Consider the following 20,512-nt stretch of genomic DNA (forward strand, 5'->3'; position numbering starts at 1 on the left):
GCAGGCTCCAGAGATGTTCTAACTCTTTATGCTAAGCTAACCTTCCTCCAGCTCTGTACTCGATACACGGACAATAGATTCATCTCCATATCTTCCACTCACTCTCACATTGCAATTGAATTGAAATGAAATAAAACAAGATTCTCCGCACAACAGTTTTATTAAATAAAAAGCCCTTACAATATAACATAAGTCACTTAAATAAATTGGGGTAAGATACAAAAGTTATATGAACAGACTCTACATTACATATGTACATAGTCCTATGGATACACCTCTGAGCTGATTAAAGTGTTCCATCTCTGTGTATAGTGCTTCTCGTTTAGTTTGTTCAAACAAACATTTACATTTATACAGATCCAATTAACATTACAATATAAACTGTAAAGTACGTTCTTAGTCATCTACAATATGTACAATATATGCCATGTCGAAAAACCCACATTGACCAAGTCCAAAATATCTGAATTACGAAGGTATTTTCTGTTCTTGAATAAATGCAGCCTTTGATCGGTTGCTTTAGAACTTTCTAAATTCCCAAAACTCCCCATTGACTTCCTTTTACTGGAGGCAAAACGCAGATGAGACCTTTGGGAAACTTCACTATTCGACTCTTCCCTGCTTTAGGAAACACGACCCCTCGTCATCTCGGTTTCGTTTTTATACATAGCTGGTAAACTTGGTTGGCAGATTGTCCACGGGATAGACAGTAGGTCCCGTTTTCATGGTGGGTGGCCCGTTTAAAAGAGTCCAGTGACACTTTGTGACCACCTCTACCAGGAAGATCTTCAGCAGAACCTTTGCAAACTCTTTCCCCACACACATCCTGGAGCCCCCTCCAAACGGGATGTACTGGAACCTGGAAGAGTCGGCCGAGGGTTTGGTCATGAAGCGCTCCGGCTGGAAGTCTTCCTTGTTGGGGAAGATCTCGGCCACATCATGGGTGTCACAGATGCTGTAGATGACGTTCCAGCCTTTGGGAATTTGGTAACCCTGAGTTGGTGAGGGGAGATGATCAGTAAGCAGATACAGCTTTCAAGTTGTGTCTCAATCTGCCATTTACACGTTCGCTTCACAGAGATCTTTGTTAACTTACATTGAGTTCAAAGGTCTTGAGGGCCACTCTGAAGCCTCCGGGAACAGGAGGGTTGATCCTCAGAGTCTCTTTAATGACACAGCCGGTGTATTTCAACTGCTCCAAGGCCTCAATGTTCAGACTGTGGAGTTCCACCCCCTGCTCCTCCTAAAGACAGAGACAAACGTGCATGTGAGGAGAAGCCGAGGACCAGTGGTCATCAGACCCGGCTCCTCATCAAGGTGGAACATGCCTTGCACTAATGAATGAGAAAGCTTCACTGTGGATTACCATCTCTATGGCAGGCATAGGGTAAACTAACCCTCCCGTTTCATTTGAATAAAGGAATTATATTACAGGAGAGTTGTATTCGCAGACACTTTCCACCCAAATCGCTAAGATGCTGAAGCACAATCATAGTCCTCTCACTGGCTTTCTCCCCCGGAGGTTCACTCAGCATCTCATGGTTTCCACCAGCAGCTAGTGTGTGTTCCGCTGTGGTGGAGATAGCTCCCACACACGTGAGTGACTATGACAACTGAGCAAACTTCATTTGTTGAAGTAGACCATGAGCCTAAACGTCCTCGACATTTCTTTCATGATATTATCAGTGAATGAGATGGAAAGTTACACCAGATTGTCTGTTTTGTCGAATGTTCATCGCAGCAGCCCCATTAAAAGGCATTGGAACAAAAACGTATAGAACTTGAGTTGCACAGTGTAATTACCTTGTCCATCAGTTCCTGCCTCAGTCGATCCACAACGTCAGGGTTCAGGCCCAGGAACATGACCAGGGAGGTGGCTGTGCTGGCTGTGGTTTCATGGCCCCCAAACAGCAGCTCTGTAGCAGACTCCTTAATGGCCTGCAAACAGAAGTTCAGACATTAGTTCAGGCCCCAACTAAAACAGTGGCTTATAAGAGAAGGGTGGAGGAAGCTTTTGTTCGTTTATTCACATGTAGTGTGACGACGTCAACGGGACGTGATGGCGTCACTACCTGCATGCTGAGCGGTTCCCCGTTCTTCCTACTGCTGTCTATGAGCTGCTGCAGAGCGTCTCTGTGTTTGGACTCCTTGTCCGACTCCTGCATCTTCTTCTTGATGTTCTGCTCTATCTTGGAGTGGATGAAGTTCCTTGCCTTCAGACCCTGGAGGGGAGGAAGGCAGGAGGAGGCAGCGAATGAACGGAGGAGAGGTGGAAATAAGGGCGGGAAGGATGAATGGAGGGCAGAGGAGAAACACAATGTAAGAGGATGAACAGACTAAAAAGAAGGGCTAGCGTAGCTGTAAGTGGATCCTGAGTTTGTCTCTTACCCTGTACAGTCCGCTGAAGGGCACGTCGATGGGCAGAGAGAACAGATTCTTGATCATTTCCTCAAAAGCCTCCACCAGCTGCTGCTCGTCGGTCTTGATCTGCTCCGGCTCGAAGCCCAGCAGGATCCTCATGGCGATGCGGAACATCAGCCGCTTCATCTCCGGGTAGACCAGAACGCAGGAGTCCTTGGCCACCCACTCCTTTACCGCGGCCCGCACCTCCTCCTGGATGACGGGGATGTAGAGCTCCAGAGCCTCAGTGGAGAAAGCCCGCATGATGGCCTGGAGAAGGGCAGGGCGTTAGATGTTTGAAGCAGAAGCCATGCGTATGGTATTATTTGACTGACAGTCGAACGTATTATGTTGCCTCAGTGCACTGCAAACAACTCCTCATCAAGTCATTGGTCTGTAATCCAGCCCTTACACTTTATTTCTCTTGGAGCAAAGGGGAACAATCTGCCGGAGCACAAAGGTTCAAACCACATTTAGTGCAAATCTATTCATTGCAAGTATTTATTTAAATCAGCTCCATCAACTGCAGCTGCGTTTGATTTGTATTTAGACACAGACATTACTTTATGGACAACGCTGACTGTCACTATTTCAAAAATAATACATTTTTAGGATTCAATGATCAGAAATGACCATACTTATTTGTTCAGTGATTAATCATCAGACACAGTATTGATAAGCCTATTCATTATTAAATGAATGAAACAAAATAAGAAGATGTTGGTTGCTGTGCTTCCTAATAGTTCTGGAGATCTGCTCCTCCTTCTACTGATGGACCTAAAGCAGCCATGCAACTGTTAAACGTGTCAATAACTCGGTTATTTACAAAGCTGACCACGGTTTCAAATGAAATCACAACTCACCTTTTTCTTGGTCTTGTGCTGGGCTCCGTGCACGTTGGACAGCGTGTCCGAGCCCAAGATGGTGCGCACGGACGCGGGCCACTGCACGGACACGAGCCGGTGCTCCCCCAGCAGAATCTGCCGGACGTTATCCGCTCCGGTAACGCGCACCGTGGGGTTGCCGAAGAGGTGCGTGCGGTAGATGTAACCGTACTTCTGCCGCTTCATGCGCAGAAACTTTCTCCTCTGCAAAGGTGGACACGAACCAACGCAACATGGTGAGCAAACACAACACGGATCCAGCGCTGTCTGTGCACGGACACATGCAGAAACACACTTTCAATATATTATTTATTTGAATGGAATAAAATATTTAAAATCAACCAATAGTACTGATGATAATTTCACAGATGATCTATTCATATTATGTTTTAAATCATAACTACTCAATTTACATATAATCGTACACGCTGTAGGAACATACGTGCCGTTTGTTTTTGAAAACAGATACCGCCATAAAAAAAAGTGAAACATAAATGGGTCACATTTCCTCAAAGTGTCCCGCAGAGAATCCTCATCCACGTGTGAGACTCGCAGTCAGTGAGCGCGCTCTGCGGGTACCTGGAGGATGAGCTGCAGCGTCTCTCCGATGAAAGGGAAGCCCATGGACCCGGGCGGCAGCGGCTTCGGGCAGCTCGGATCTCTGCCTCGGATCACGTAAACCTCCCACAGCTTGAGCGCCACCAGGAACAGCAGGATGGGCAGCACGACGGTGCACAGGAAGGTGGCGAGCAGCGTGTTCAGGGCCATGTTGAAGCGGCTTCGGCGGCGCCTTTTATGCTGGAGAGTTCGCGGTGCGGTTCGGGTGAAGTCGTCCGTCGGTCACGGTGACTCCCGGGCTGCTCGCCCGACGCTTTTATAGGCTGCCGTTACCTTCTCCTCCCTCAGATAAATTAGTTCACTCAAAGTTCATCTTTAATTGTGGGCTTGTCGCTCGGCCCCGCCTCCGGCCGCACTGGCAGACTCGCCCTCGCCATTTGTTCCACGGGGGCCGCATCCTTAATCCCTACCTCCTGTTGCACGCAGACAATCCGCGGTGGGTTTCAACTGAGAGAGAGAGAAAGGTGACGATTCCCTCCGAGACAATGGAGCGCGTCCAGATACGCCTTTGTTGGCAGCACGGCGGCTAGTTTACACTCTCATTACCTTTGGCTTAAGCCCGCTTGTGGGATCAGTGATGATGCCTGCAGCGCGGCTTTCAGGAGCAAAGCGCGCTCTCATGTCTAATCCTTCTCCCCACGCCTCTCACTGCTGCATCCAACTCAGGCCTTTGCATTTACTTTAGCTCAATTTACGGGCGCGCGCACACACACACACACACACACACACACACACACACACACTTTGAATGATTTGATGAGTGGTGCACTGCACACAGATTTCACAGCGTGGCTGTCATTGTTCATACCGCCCCGGTTGCCGTCACGATGTATCAGGATACAAACAGGACGATGTGACACTCCCATCTTCTCTCCGTCCGCTCTCAGGTTGAACCCTCTTCCTAATCTAGAGGAAGATGTTGACTCTCTCGCTCTCTCTCTCTATCTCTCTCTCTCTCTCTCTCTCTTTCTCTTTCTCTTTCTCTCTCTCTCTCTCTCTCTTTCTTTCTCTCTCGCTCTCGCTCTCTCTCTCTTTCACTCTCTCTCGCTCTCTCTCGCTCTCTCTTTCTCTATCTCTCGCTCTCGCTCTCTCTCTCTCTCTCCTGAGTGTGTGTGTGTTATAAAATGATATCTCTCAGCGGGTTCAAACTTGGGTCAGTAGAGACGGGCGGAGACACGCACTCGCTCGCACGCGCAGGCAAGGTTATCCTCGGGCTACGCTGCATGCTGGTGAACAGAGAGCGAGAGAGAGAGAACCCACCAGATCCTCACTCTGCACTTGGTCTGTTTTTTCTTTTTATGACCTGCCATAAGGACAGGATGTGTGTGAGTGTGAGAGTGTGTGCGTGTGTGTGTGTGCGTGTGAGTGTGTGTGAGTGCGTGTGTGTGCGTGAGAGTGAGAGTGTATGTGTGTGCGTGTGTGTGTGTGTGAGTGTGTGCGTGTGTGAGAGAGTGAGAGTGTATGTGTGTGAGTGTGTGCGTGTGTGTGTGTGAGAGAGTGAGTGTGGGGCAGGGTCTGTCAGAGTGAGATAGTTTGGCTGCTGCTTCTCACACATTACATAATGGACCTGTGTGTTCTGTTCTGGCTGTGTGCTTATGTTGTTGTTGTTGTGTTGTTGTTGTTGTTTTTAAAGAGGGTCCCGAGGTTCACTCCGGTGAGAAGAGACGGCAACTATCACCGTTACGGTCACACACTGGACATATGATCTGATGTCCCATATCAAGGCTTGGATGGTCTCTGTTGTTCTTTCTGGCCATTTAGGGGCTTTAGGCATTACACTGATGGCTATTTGACTACTTTAAGACCAACAATAACAAAATGAATAGATACAGAATGTATTCGTTATTAGTTTTTGTAGGAATCAGAGAAGCATGAGTGGATTAACCTGCGAGGGGCCCTTGGGCAAAAATGGGCTCCACGGATATAATATCTCCCCGTCCTGCATCCATCGTGTCAGATCATCTTCTCCTTTCGTGGAGATATTCTCATGCGATTCCAATGACATAGAGCATGAGCTCTAGAACAGTTGGTGATCCAGTCTGAGAGTCTTGTCGACCTTTATTTGGCAAATAAAACAGTAACACTTTATTTTATGGTTCTGTGACTTCCTGAACATTTTCCTATAAAGGTTCATGGAAGGAACTCTGCAAACTGCTGCCGAGCAGGCAAATAGATTATGTTTCCAGTTTCCATAGAGATTTTAATTCGAAGAGATTTCTCTACTACAATAAAATGAGCAGGACACACAATCAAACATAACTAAATATATAACACTTAAAACACCAAAGTAAATCAAATGGTCTGTGCTTGTGTACAGAGCGTTTAACATGAACACGGTTATTTGACTCCAGTACTCCATCTGATGGACGGGAGGAGGAGGGGCTTAAAGACGAGATGAGCTCTGAACCAGGCCATAACAGTCAAGGCCTCACGCTAAAATACAAATGTTTCATGACAATCGTATTTGTGCAACAACAATTGAAAGCGCCGTCGGCTCCAGTGTTCGTGTAGAAGTCGATGTTGACGCTCTGCGCTCACAGCAGAGGTGATGCAGGTTCAGGGTGGATGGGTTTCCAGCTGCTCGTGCTGGAGCTGGCCAGCTTTTCTCATCACAATGTGAATGTGTGAAACAGGATTCTGCTGTTAAGGTGTGATACAGCAGGGAGGGGGGGGGAGCGAGTGGGTGGGCGAAGGGAGGTTCAAGTGTGCAGAATGATTCCCGAGTCTACACCTCATGCTGCTCCATGAACTCACTAAACATGCTGATCAGCTGCTGGACTCCACCTCAACACAGCAGCATCTACACCTTCACTGATGCCGCTGTGACCGTACAGGTGACCTCTCATCTAATGTATGTATCCTGCCTCATTGTCAGGTCAGATGCTTCCCTCCAGTCTAGAAACATCACCATCATCTCATTGGCAGAATGCGGTGAGATGAGCACGTTCATGCTCCCCAGAGGATGAACCTCTACATTCTCTGAAATGTCCTCTAACACTAACAGCACCACACATCTCATCATCGAACAGACAGTGTGTGATCATGTTCACGTTCCCCAGAGGATGAAGCCATTTGATTTGAATGAGCTGATAATTACATTTCCCCGTAGCACCAGCACCACCACACACCTCCCCTGCACCGTGGTCTCCACGTACTCCTGCAGACACTGAAGTATTAAGGGTTGTATTTCCTTCTATTCTCTGTTTTACTTCTTTAACTGTGTCATCAACTAAAGTATTCACTTTGACCTTTTAGTCTGTCTGATGCTCTTTTATTGCCGTATGTCATCATTCACACACGAGGTGAAGATGAAGAACACCAGCGGTTGAGAAAGTGTGAATCCGTTCCTCAAGTAGAAATATCAGAATGGGAAACATCTTTAAGAGTCGCAGCATCTTGGTGGAATATTTCCAATACTATCGGGAAAAGCTATAGTTTGCAGCAATGTATCATATGAGCGCATCATGTATTCCGTAGTTTAAACATTAGTCTCCGTAGAAAGTAGCAAAGCTACATTGTATGAAGTATCGATATATCAAAATAAATGCTGACCGATCAGAAACAGCAAACTGTTCTTCAATGAAGTACACGAGGAGCTGTGATGAAAGCTCAGGCAGCACGTGTCTGTTACAGCTGATACATTCACCATGACATCTGTTAATGTTTACTGTTATCATAACACACACACACAGAGCACACACACACAGAGCACACACACACAGAGAACACACACACACACACAGAGCACACACACACACACATACACAGAGCACACACACACACAGAGCACACACACACACACACATACACAAAGAACACACACACAGACACAGAGAACACACACACACACACACATACACAAAGAACACACACACAGACACAGAGAACACACACACACACACAGAGCACACACACACACTCTCACACACGCACACACACACACACAGAGAACACACACACACACACAGAGCACATACACACACAGAGAACACACACCCACACACATACACAAAGAACACACACACAGACACAGAGAACACACACACACACACAGAGCACACACACACACAGAGCACACACACACACTCTCACACACGCACACACACACACACAGAGAACACACACACACACACAGAGCACACACACACACAGAGCACACACACACACACACAGAGCACACACACACACACAGAGCACACACACACAGAGAACACACACACACACAGAACACACACACACACACAGAGCACACACACACACACAGAGCAGACACACAGAGCACACACACAGAGAACACACACACACACACACTCTCACACACGCACACACACACACACACACACAGAGAACACACACACACAGAGCACACACACACACACAGAGCACACACACAGAGCACACACACACACACACAGAGAACACACACACACACACACAGAACACACACACACACACACTCTCACACACGCACACACACAGAGCACACACACACACACACACAGAGCACACACACTCACACACACTCACGCACACACACACACTCACGCACACACACACTCTCACACACGCACACACACACTCACACACACGCACACACACATCTCCTCCCCCAGCTCACACACTGGCTGACCTGCTGGTAACCCTGACCTCTCAGTGACCTGTCACGCTCAACCAAGTTCACTGTCCATCAAATAGAGAGGGAGGGAGGGAGAGAGAGGGAGGGGGAGAGAGAACAGAGAGGGAGGGAGAGAGAGAGAGCAGAGAGAGAGGGAGGGAGAGAGAGAACAGAGAGGGAGGGAGGGAGAGAGGGGGAGAGAGGGAGGGAGGGAGAGAGAGAACAGAGAGGGAGGGAGAGAGGGAGAGAGAGGGAGAGAGGGAGGGAGAGAGAGAGAGGGAGGGAGAGAGAGAGAGGGAGGGAGAGAGAGAACAGAGAGGGAGGGAGAGAGAGAACAGAGAGGGAGGGAGAGAGGGAGAGAGAGGGAGAGAGGGAGGGAGAGAGAGAGAGGGAGGGAGAGAGAGAACAGAGAGGGAGGGAGAGAGAACAGAGAGAGAGGGAGGGAGAGAGCGGGAGAGAGAGAGAGAACAGAGAGGGAGGGAGAGAGAGCGAGGGAGAGAGAGCAGAGAGAGAGGGAGGGAGAGAGAGAACAGAGAGGGAGAGAGAGGGGGAGAGAGAAGATAGAGTGAGAGAGAGAAGAGAGAGAGAGAGGGAGAGAGAGAAGATAGAGAGAGAGAGAATATAGAGAGAGAGAGAGAAGATAGAGAGCGAGAGAGAAGATAGAGAGAGGGAGGGAGGGAGAGAGAGGGAGGGAGGGAGAGGGAGAGAGAGAACAGAGAGAGAGGGAGGGAGAGAGACAGAGGGGGAGAGAGAAGAGAGAGAGAGAGAGAACAGAGATAGAGAGTGGGAGGGAAAGAGAGAGAGAGATAGAGAGAGAGGGAGAGTGAGAGAGGGGGAGAGAGAAGATAGAGAGAGAGAGGGAGGGAGAGAGGGAGAGCGAGGGAGGGAGAGGGGGGAGACAGATAGAGAGGGGGAGAGAGAGCGAGAGAGGAAGGGAGGGAGAGAGAGAGGGAGGGATGGAGAAAGAGAGAGGGAGGGAGGGAGAGGGAGAGAGAAGACAGAGAGAGAGAGAGAGAACAGAGATAGAGAGAGAGAGAGAGAGAGAGAGAGAGAGAGAGAGAGAGAGAACAGAGATAGAGAGACAGAGAGAGAGAGAGAGAACAGAGATAGAGAGAGAGAGAGACCTAAAGAGACCAAAGTTTTTTAAGAGAAAGTTCATTATGAAAACAGAAGTAGCCTACGATGTCGAGTGATGTGGAGAAGACATGCCTCATGTGAAATGAATTCCATCATCAGGCTGTTCGGTACTTTGAATCGATTTAGAACAGATCGATTGCAACGCCAGCTGGGAAGTCGCCTGATTTCCAGGCGAATCAGCCGACTCAAGCTCGGTGGAGTTGGGCCTATTCAAAGTTCTGGCTCTGAGCTTTCACTAGTGCTGCATATGAAACCTCCTTCATGCACTCTTACAGGCTTGGAGAGCTTTGCTTCTTCGTCCTGCCAGCCTTCAGCACCGGTAACGTTCTTAGCCCCTCCAGACGTCTTCGAGATCACACACACGACTCCTCTAACAACTGCCGTGGTGTCCTCCAGTACAATCCCTCTCAGGTGGCCCAGTGTCACGATGCCAGCACTGCAGGGTCCCCGAGTCCATGCTGCCAAGTAGCCAATCAATATGTCCGAAAGTCAGTGGTGTATAAAGTACTCAAAAGCCATACTTGAGTAAAAGTAAAGATACCTTACTGGAAAACTACTCAAGTAAAAGTAAAAAGTCACCTATTAGAATACTACTTGAGTAAAAGTCTTAAAGTATCTGATATTTATTGTACTAAAGTACAAAAATACTTAAGTACAGAAGTAATTTTCTGATCTTAAATGTACATCATAACCTGAACATTAAATGAGCATCATGACCTGTTCATTGAAAGTAAAAGTACAAGTAAATGCTGTTAATATCCCGTTTGTTTCGGGAGTAGCAGGTGCTTCCATTTCTGCTTCCATCATGAAATCAGTCATCGTAGAGTGGAATTCTACTCAGGTAGTCGCCCGCTAGCTTATAGCATGTAGCATCCTGGGCATTGTAAGAAATTTGAGTAAAAAACTGTAGTTAGTAGATATAATAAAAGTATTTAATAATTCATAATTAATAATTCATAGTTAGTCATAATCATAAGGGTTTCGAGAATGCATAATTAAGATAAACATAAGCATAAACATAAACATGCAGAAGCATGAAACTTCTGCCAAGTGCAGAAGTATAACTTTTATTTTGAAGGATTATTATAGAAGGGTTTAAAACGTAACTGACAGTCATTGAATGTGATATTAAACTCAGAGCCAGACAAGTGAATACGCTCCTGGAGGATAGCCAATAGGAATCGGGATAAACGGAGGAGGAGGTGTTTCGAACAGATGTGGGAGGTTTAATTTAAAAGACTTTTTTCCTCGCCCTTGTTCTGTGATGGCTCCCGGACGACAGACGTGTTTACACCGGAGGAGCCGGGTGAGGTTTTTGCAAATGGGGTTTTATTGTTTTAATATGTCATAGGAGTGTACACTCCAATGTATAACTGTAATCGTGCTTACATCAGTGGAATTAAATTCCTTATAATTATAAACCAGTTTTGGTAGCGTTATTGATGCAGCGTGTCGACGGCACATGGCAGTCACATGTGCTCTGGCCTTCTCTCTTGTTGTGAGGTAAAATTCTTCCATAACAAATTTGGCACCCCAGATGGAGACTTCCTTACCGGCCTCGCTGCGTGGGCTGAAGGCTGCACTGGTCAAACACACTTCCTGGGCCCATCATATCGGTAGGCAGAGCCGTTTCATGAAATCTGTGAGTTAGTTTTGTAAGAACTTTAGAGGAAGTGTCTTTGGCTAGCGTTGCTAACAGCTAGCTCTGAGGTGCCGGTGAGGACGTTCCCCGGAGGAGGCCTCGTTCCACTGAGGTAAGCTATGATTTGCAGTCTGAAGTATACTAGCAGGGTGAGCAGAGGGGACTAGTTCAGTGAATACTGAGATTCAGAGCGTTTGGTAAACTGCGAGGACTGGGAGCGCTGAATCGATAAGCGTTGATGGGCGGCAGCCCTGATAGGCCGAACTGCGTGTTCTTTGGGAGTGGCGGACCAACACTGCTCGGTATAGGTAAGAGCCCGATGTCCGCGGATTACCTCGCCGGCCTTACCTAGAGTTTGAGTTTTGGATGGTGTGGTTCAAAATGGAATAAAGACACTGACAAGAAGGAGCTGGTGAGCCAGGACAGCTTCGGTAGCTTTGGAAGCAACCAGGCACTGCTGCCGGGAATCGAGTCTGCAAAAGGTAAGATTGCCGCGGGGTGCTGGGAGGCTTTTGAATGCAAGATATTAAAGGACGTTCGGGTGGGTAAAAGATAAATAAGTCCGGTAACAATTGTGTCTTGTCATGTGCGTGGTTGCCGTGTTGGCGATACGAGTGTGAGAACACACTGGGTGAAAGGTTATATACGACGATCGTAGGGTCTGGTTAAACCAGAGGATTTAAGGTTACTAAAAAAACGGACATTAAGTCCGATAATACGTGTGACTAGTCTGTGTTTTAGCAGCGTGGAAATACGTTTAAAATGATGACTAAATAAAACAATAATACGTGTGACTAGTCTGTGTTTTAGCAGCGTGGAAATACGTTTAACATGATGAATACCGTTGCATGACCTGTGGTAGCTGTGTGAGGAGCTAACGTTGGCCACGACGTAGCTCCGGGTTTATTGTACTGGGTATGAAAAATAAAAGTGCTTGTAAAGAAAATAACTGCTGGAGTGTGAGAGGAGACAGAAGGCGTATGAGTGAAAATAAAGTGTGGGATTTTGGTGAAACTTGTGTGTGCGTATGCTCCATTAGAAGCTCCGGTTTTGCTGTTAGCATTCCGTTAGCATATTCCGTTAGCATTTACGTAGTATATTTGCTGGCAAAGGCTGAATGTAAACAGGAAGGTAGATAAACCGTAGAAGAAGAAAACGCCAGAAAGCAACTCCACCAACTAGTGGCCAGGAGGAGTAACTGCTAGTTAATGATAATAATAATATTAAACCTAGTGTTTTGAATCTGTCATTACATTAGTACTAAAAGAGGCTGACATCTGGTGACTTAGAGAGACAATCACAGCATAGTTTTATGCCACCCAGTGGCTTCCTAGATAAATTACACAAAACAGTCTTAGAAATTCATTGTCTATGACCTTTGTGCTTACATCCTGACTTTAGTTTTAATTAAGCATTATAACTTTAGTTGTTGACTTTGGTTTTAATTCAGCATTTTAACAAAGATTAATGGTTTCAGTTGTTCTTCAATTCTTGAACTTAATTGTGATTCATTCTTGTGCAGACCAGAGTGTAAGTGCAGTTCAACAGTTTGACTTGCCTTGGTATTTCTGATTGAATATCTTGAACACAGTTATTGATTTTAAAGTTGAATTTAATATTTAATTGATTAATTATTCATTGTTTTTTAATTTCATTTTACTTCCAATTTTAAACCTTTCGAATTCTGATTTGGAACTGGATTGTGATCGTGATTCTGATTTAGATGTTGAGTTTGATTTCGGAATTCTAGCTTCAATTTTGGATTCGAGATTCCTTCACATATCCAGTATTGACTAATTTTGGTACATTTACTAATTTACACAGTTCCTAAGAATCAATTTTGACACAGACGGCGCAAACATATTTGAGAGGTCATTGACCTCTCTTACACTACAGACGTATGCTAACATTTACTGCTGAATTTTTTGGCAGTTTTGTGTTGGTTTTAGTCAAGGTGCGTGGTTGAGTGGGTCCAGATCTGGGAAGTGGAGCAGCGGATCCCAGTTTTGGAGTCAGCGGCCACACACCATACAGCACAGAGGGTGAGTTGACTTTGACTTCAATGACAAGTGTGTACATTTAACACACACATTAGAAACTAGACAAACACCACGCACACCCACATAACACATGCGATTGAAGGATTTAGAAAGTTACAGCAAGTTACGTTAACTATTATGCTAAAGTGTTTAGAATGTCACATGCAGGCTGATTCACTGCACAGCACATTTAGAGCATTTATTGGACAAAATATACTGCTGCTGTCTCTGTTTCTCTGTTCCCCCACAATCTGAGTTGTCAAGGGGGGAGATTCCACACTCGGACTCACTTTACTGACTACAGGAACAACGCAGTTCCGGGCACCTGTGTACAGAATAAAGGGGGGACATGGACGTGGAGACTCCAGGGGGCTGCCAGGACGAAGCAGGTCAAATGGGGTGCAGAGGAAAAAAGATAAAACGGGAGTGGAAGATGGGGAGTGGTGAGTATAAGACAGACGGTTATGTGTTCCCAAAACCCAGAAACAGACAGAGAGCAGCCACAAGTGATGATGACACCCTTGACGACACTGATGAGGACAGAAGAGAAGAGGTAAGTGGAGCAGCCGGAGGTTGTCCACTTCCCAGACGGTTCAACAGGAAAAGGAAGGCACCAGAACGCTGTCGAGAACGTCTTTATCCTGTAAAAGGTGAGATGCCACCATTAGCCCAGACCCAACAGTACCCCTTGCTGGTGAAATACAACGGACAAGCGGAGTATGTGCCATGGGGACATCGAGACATGGACACACTGGAGAAGGCACTGCCACCGCTGGGAGGAGGAGCCAGCCCTTGGATCCGTCTCTTTGAAAAACTCACGGCAGCGGATAAATTGGCACTGGGAGACATACGGGCCATGATTATCCGCACAGAGGGGACAATTAAGTTAAATGCCCTAGAAGCAGGAACGGGAACGGCCCGCAGAGTGGACCAGACCCCATTCGACAACTTCCGAGGAATCTACTGGGAAACTATGAGAAGCATCTGGCCCACGAAGCCAAACATGACTTCCCTCAGTGGATTGAAGCTAAAACCAGAAGAAGAGCTGCATCGGTATCTAAAAAGAGCTGAAGAAGAGTGGCATGAGGCCACAGGGGGGAGACATGACGGCAATGAAGCCACCACTGTAGTATGGCGACACACTGTGCAGAAGGGCCTGCCCCTACCAGTACAGACAGCGCTGGGAGGAGTGGTAGGCTTGAGCAACATGGAAGATGCCATGTGGAGGGAACACCTAACTCACTACAACCAGAGACATCTAACTGAGGAGACAAGAGGACAGGAAGATCTGGAGAGAACGACGCGGCGGCTGCTGAAACTTCAAATAGCGGCGGCCGACAGAGAAATAACTAGAAAACATCTGGCCAAGAAACAGATGGCCGTAGCCAAGGCTCAGGCCCCACAACAGCCCCAATATCCAGCTGCACCCCCGACCTCATACCAACCAAATCCAGCAGTACCAGCCCACACAGTGGTGTACTACCAACCTCCACCACATTACAGAGGCAGAGGACGTGCACGCGCATCTAACAGAGGGAGAGGTAACTACAGAGGAGGTTATGAAAGACCTGTAGGTAGAGGGAAGTGCTACGTATGTGGGAGAGAGGGTCATTGGGTGAGGGATTGTCCACATAAAAGGAGAGGAAGACAGATCAGTGCAGCACCACAACATGCTCCGTTCCCACCACAACATCAGCAGCACCTACGACCAGGTCCAGCTGGACCTCCTCCCGTGAGACATCAACAGATGCCCATGCTGTCACCAGGACCATGGGGGGGTTCACTGTATAGCCAAGATACATAGATGGTTGCCATGTGATCCCTTACAGCAGAGATATCGAGGTGAAGGGGGGATATGGTAAGGTGTCAAACATTTTTTGTAGATCCACATTTAGAATCGTTTTCAGTAAAGGTGCTACTCACAAATTTTGAGATTTAATAACGTCATGATAAACCACAACTAGACTTGCTAACTCTAGAAATTGAGAAATATACAGGAGCTCTAACTAACATGAGCCGAGTGTTGTTTCCTCAGGTGACAAACGCAGAAGCAGCAGCTGACGAAAGGAAGCAGGCTGATGTGTCACCAGGCAGTCTGGTGTGGATAAAAGTCCACAAACGCAGGTGGAGTGAACCAAGGTGAAAGGTAAACTGGAGCTACTTGACACCACCTCACTCACTGTGCAGCAGCGAAGGTAACAAGTGTGACACTCGCAGAGACAGGAGTGAACATCAGACAGGAAAATTTGAAGCCAAAGACACCTCAAAAGAGGGGTTAGACAGTACTGAAGATGACGTTTTCCCCACAGTTTAAGCGAGGGCGTCCTGTAGGAGACTCTAGGGTCAGTGGGTTATGGAAGTCTGTAATTATTTTATTCCTGAGTTCAGTAGCTTCCCTCTTAGTATGTGGAATTAACCACAGACAGGAACCAGATCACATGCATGACTACATCAGGATTCGACATTTAGCCTCAGTAGCTAATCAAACCGATCTTAGACCACGTAGAGAGGCTTCTCTGACGACACTCACCTATGAAAATGTAACTCTCACTCTTATGTTCAAAGAAGGTACAACATCAACGGTCCAGTTCGACTTCTGTGAAGTAATTTCCAGTCCCAAGTATGAACACGCCTGCGGGTGGATGACCAAAACCGTGTGCATCATAACTGACGAGTGTGGGCCTGCCACACATAAGTATGGGAAGCTGTTATCATATTATGCCTGTGATGTGTACAAAGGGGGTGGGTAGATGTAATCCTTAAGACTTACCTAAATTGACTGACTGAGGACTTTACGTAATACAGGGAAAGGCTACTGATAGTCCTGCCCCACAAGGGCTCATTAGGATTATTGTTAAGCCTGTAAAAAGACCAGGTTCGACATACGACTGACGCAGAGGATGAGGTAAGGGGTGGAAACCGGAATGGCAGATGGGAATTTATGGTGGGTACAATATACGGCTTCAAGCCAGTAGTACAGATTGTATTGTGTGTTTAGGATCTAGACCCCTAGCAACCCCAGTTCCTTCAAGATTCAGACTCCTAAGTCCTGAATTAGTTGTATTTTAACTCTGTTTACTGATGACACTTTGCCCCTCCAACACACTTGTCAGAGGCTGCACTGGCATTACCCACCTGTAGAATATAATACCCCACCTCTGTTCAAGGTTTCAGAGGGTCCATTTGATTGTATAGCCTCAGATACAGCTATGGGGCCCAATGTAGGCAGTATTATTGAAGCAAATTGTAGCAACAGTCACAACGCTAGCGACTATCTATATAACAGTGTGTTAAGACAGACAGCACCTAGAGCTGATTTATGGTGATGGTGTGGAGGAAGAACCATACATCCAATCCTGCCTAAAGATTGGACAGGTGCGTTGGTGCAACTTATATTGTCATTCTATATCTTGCCTGTCACTGATGCAACTTATGGAGAACTCATCTCTCCACGCCCACATGCTAACAGAAGATCCAAAAGAGATGCCGGTGGCCCGAAGGGGGCCTTTGATGACCAAGTGTACATAAGATGTCATAAGACTGCCAAGGGGGGTGTCTAATGACTTTCAAGCCAGAAATCAAATAGCAGCAGATTTAGAATCTGTTTTCTCTCAGAGGGTGATGATTAATAAAAATGTCGATTGGATCAACTACATTTACTATAACCTACAGCGTTTAGTAAACTTCACCAGTGACGCCATATCAGGACTGCATGCACAGCTGGCGAAGACTAGTTTTATGACCTTGCAGAACAGAATGGCATTAGATATGATTTAGCAGAGAAAAGTGGCGTGTGCCAGATGTTTGGGTCTGCGTGCTGTACTTTCATTCCAAATAACACAGCTCCTGATGGATCGGTGACCAGGGCTCTGGAGGGACTGACAGCACTCAGCCAAGAGCTAGCAGACAACTCTGGTGTCACGAATCCGTTCACCGACTGGTTGGGAAGTATGCTTGGCCAGTGAAAACATACATTTTTGTCAATCGTAATTATTCTGTGTGCTGTCATCATAAGCCTCCGAGTTGTCTGTGGATGGGGGTTCCCTTGCAGCCGTGGACCTCTACAGGGGTTTGTTGCTTCACCGATGAGCCAGACACCAGTCCAGGCAACCAGTTATGTGACGAGGATGAGGACGAATTGGAGCTTCTGATGGCCACAGTCTAGATGAGGCCACCAGAGGGACTTCACGAGCGGTTCCTGACCATCCTCTCGGAGATCCTGAAGGACCTGATAAAGGCCCAGATGGACTTCTAAAACATCCAGTGAGATGTTGGAAGTTTGGAAAATAGACGGATTGTTTTGGATGAGTATTTGGAGATTACATTTTTTTTGTTTAATTGGGTTATAAAGGGATTTTAGGGTGAAAAGATTAAGAAATGTAATTTTGTCACGTGTGAAAGAACAGTCAAGGCTTCTCAGTATGTGTTCTCTAGCCTACAGACTGTATCCTGATCCTGCCAGCCCCAAGACGTGGAAGGCAGTGACTCTCAACGCACTCTATCTTGAAACAAACTGAACAGAAATACTTGAAATGATATCTGTGTGCATGAATTCTTTGCCTCGGTTTAGATAGATAGGGAGCCTTTCCCTGGATTGAGTAGGGGGGAGGTCTCCAGGGACATTTGAAAAACTAACTACATTTGAGTAGCTAACTCACAGTGAACTGTGAGTTAGGGGGGAATTGTAAGAAATTTGAGTAAAAAACTGTAGTTAGTAGATATAATAAAAGTATTTAATAATTCATAATTAATAATTCATAGTTAGTCATAATCATAAGGGTTTCGAGAATGCATAATTAAGATAAACATAAGCATAAACATAAACATGCAGAAGCATGAAACTTCTGCCAAGTGCAGAAGTATAACTTTTATTTTGAAGGATTATTATAGAAGGGTTTAAAACGTAACTGACAGTCATTGAATGTGATATTAAACTCAGAGCCAGACAAGTGAATACGCTCCTGGAGGATAGCCAATAGGAATCGGGATAAACGGAGGAGGAGGTGTTTCGAACAGATGTGGGAGGTTTAATTTAAAAGACTTTTTTCCTCGCCCTTGTTCTGTGATGGCTCCCGGACGACAGACGTGTTTACACCGGAGGAGCCGGGTGAGGTTTTTGCAAATGGGGTTTTATTGTTTTAATATGTCATAGGAGTGTACACTCCAATGTATAACTGTAATCGTGCTTACATCAGTGGAATTAAATTCCTTATAATTATAAACCAGTTTTGGTAGCGTTATTGATGCAGCGTGTCGACGGCACATGGCAGTCACATGTGCTCTGGCCTTCTCTCTTGTTGTGAGGTAAAATTCTTCCATAACAGCATCACTGGGAATCAAACACCGCGGCATTGAGAGCACTTGTTTGCAATTGTGCATTAACGTGATTAACCAATGATTTAACTTGCTGCTAGGACCACTGATTCACCAAACCTGCTTGCTTGCAGTCTGTGTTCCACCACAGTCCCCGACGCTGCTCTCACGATTCATTTTGTTTCTGAAGATAGATTTGATTTTGTAGCGAGTAACGAAGGTTTCAGGGGAAATGTATCGGAGTAAAAGTATCGGTTTTCTTTGCAAAATGTAGTGAAGTAAAAGTAAAAGTAAACAGAAATATGAATAGTAAAGTGAAGTACAGATACCCAAAAAAACGACTTAAGTACAGTAACGAAGTATTTCTACTTCGTTACTGTACACCACTGCCGATACGTGTCCATGATGTCACTGGCATCGCTCTTTTGTTGAAGAATCCAGGTGGAGCTCAGTAGGCCTGCCTTAACACCGGCCTACAACACACTTTATGGTAACTTGGTAACTCTTCTTGACTTCTGGGATTTGTAGTTTGCGGTGCGTTCCCAGCGGGAGGTCAGCGGGAGGGTCAGGCTGCTGGTCTAGCACGGGGTCACTCGCTGTTTGTCTCTCACTGTAGAAGCTCAACAGGAGAAAGTGAAAAAGCAATTCCAACAACTAGAGTGCCCAATGGTGAGACCACACCTCCATAACCTGCTGCTGGTCCAGAGACGTCAGTGAGTTCTCAAGTCAGTTAGTTTCAGAGGAAACATTCTCAGAGATAGAATGAGCTGGTCTCCAGGCCTCGTTCCGTTCATCATTACTGTGAATGTGGAAGCTGTTTCCTGCCGTGTTCAAGTGTTTGATCCCTGCTCTAGAATACTTGTCACTCCTTGCAGGAAGGATGCCCCCCCGCCTCACACAATGCCTCGACGCAGGAACGTAACGTCTGCTGGTTTCACCCACACGTCACGTCTTCAGAGTGAAAACGTGCAGCGGCTCAGCATTGATGTAAATAAGATGCAGGTTTGTTGTTAATCGAGGCTCCTCCTGCCGGTGTGACATCATGAGCACACGTTGTAATTTGGATTATTAGTGGTGAACTTCAAAATGCATAAAATAACCGCAATTTTACGTGTGGGTTTTATGTGAATATGTAAAAAGGTTCTAAATATGCAAACGCATCACCGTTAGGCTGTGAGTAACAGCTGGCAAGCTGCCCATGTGGCCCAAAAGATATATGATAATAATATCAACATATTTTAAATCAGATCATTGGACTGTGACGTATCCTCCACCCGGTCACACCTACAGTTTAATAGCACACACAGTTCTCTTCTCTCAAAGTTATGATTTTATAATCTCAGAATATTGAAGTTGTTTCTTTCTTGTAGAGTTCAAGCTGTTTTCTCCTAAACTTCTGACTACATCTCCAACTTCTAACTAAGTTCTTTCTCAGAATGTTTCCCCCTCATCCGGCTCTTTACAGTTCTTTACCTGCAGTGGCCCAACACGCAGTGAAGTGTTCACAACCTTTGCTTCAGTGAACAGATACTCCATCACAAGTCAAAGTCCAGTATTCCAATCGGACCGATCGAAAAGTGCAGAAGTATTATCAGTAAAATATACTTAAAGAATTCAATTACTTGTTGAATAAAAAAAATTGAAGAAAAATGATTTCCATTTATTTAATTGAACATTGAACTGAACACAAAATGAAAAGAAGAGACATTAAAAAGTGCAGATTTAACCAAAAACTCTCTTACAACCAAATAAGTCAAGTCTGATCAGACAGAATGTCATTTAATGTTTTGTTACTATATTCAAAGTGCAATATCAGCCTTTCACGATGCTGATTAATAAAACGATAAATTGTGCAGTCCTAACC

At 45.9% G+C, this 20,512-nt stretch overlaps 1 protein-coding gene across 1 annotated transcript; it reads right to left on the reverse strand.

The window, feature by feature from the left end:
* Positions 1-660: 660 nt before the first annotated feature.
* On the reverse strand, positions 661-4,052 carry cyp26a1 (cytochrome P450, family 26, subfamily A, polypeptide 1; the record flags this gene model as incomplete). The annotated part of the gene is made up of 7 exons (XM_079293898.1): positions 661-993; positions 1,097-1,243; positions 1,804-1,938; positions 2,073-2,222; positions 2,389-2,670; positions 3,264-3,488; positions 3,864-4,052. The coding sequence occupies 7 exons, from the start codon at positions 4,050-4,052 to the stop codon at positions 661-663; spliced, it is 1,461 nt and encodes a 486-aa protein (XP_079150024.1).
* Between the last annotated feature and the right edge of the window lie 16,460 nt (positions 4,053-20,512).

The sequence above is a fragment of the Melanostigma gelatinosum genome, assembly GCF_949748355.1.
Source record: "Melanostigma gelatinosum genome assembly, chromosome: 21".
Classification (NCBI taxonomy): domain Eukaryota; kingdom Metazoa; phylum Chordata; class Actinopteri; order Perciformes; family Zoarcidae; genus Melanostigma; species Melanostigma gelatinosum.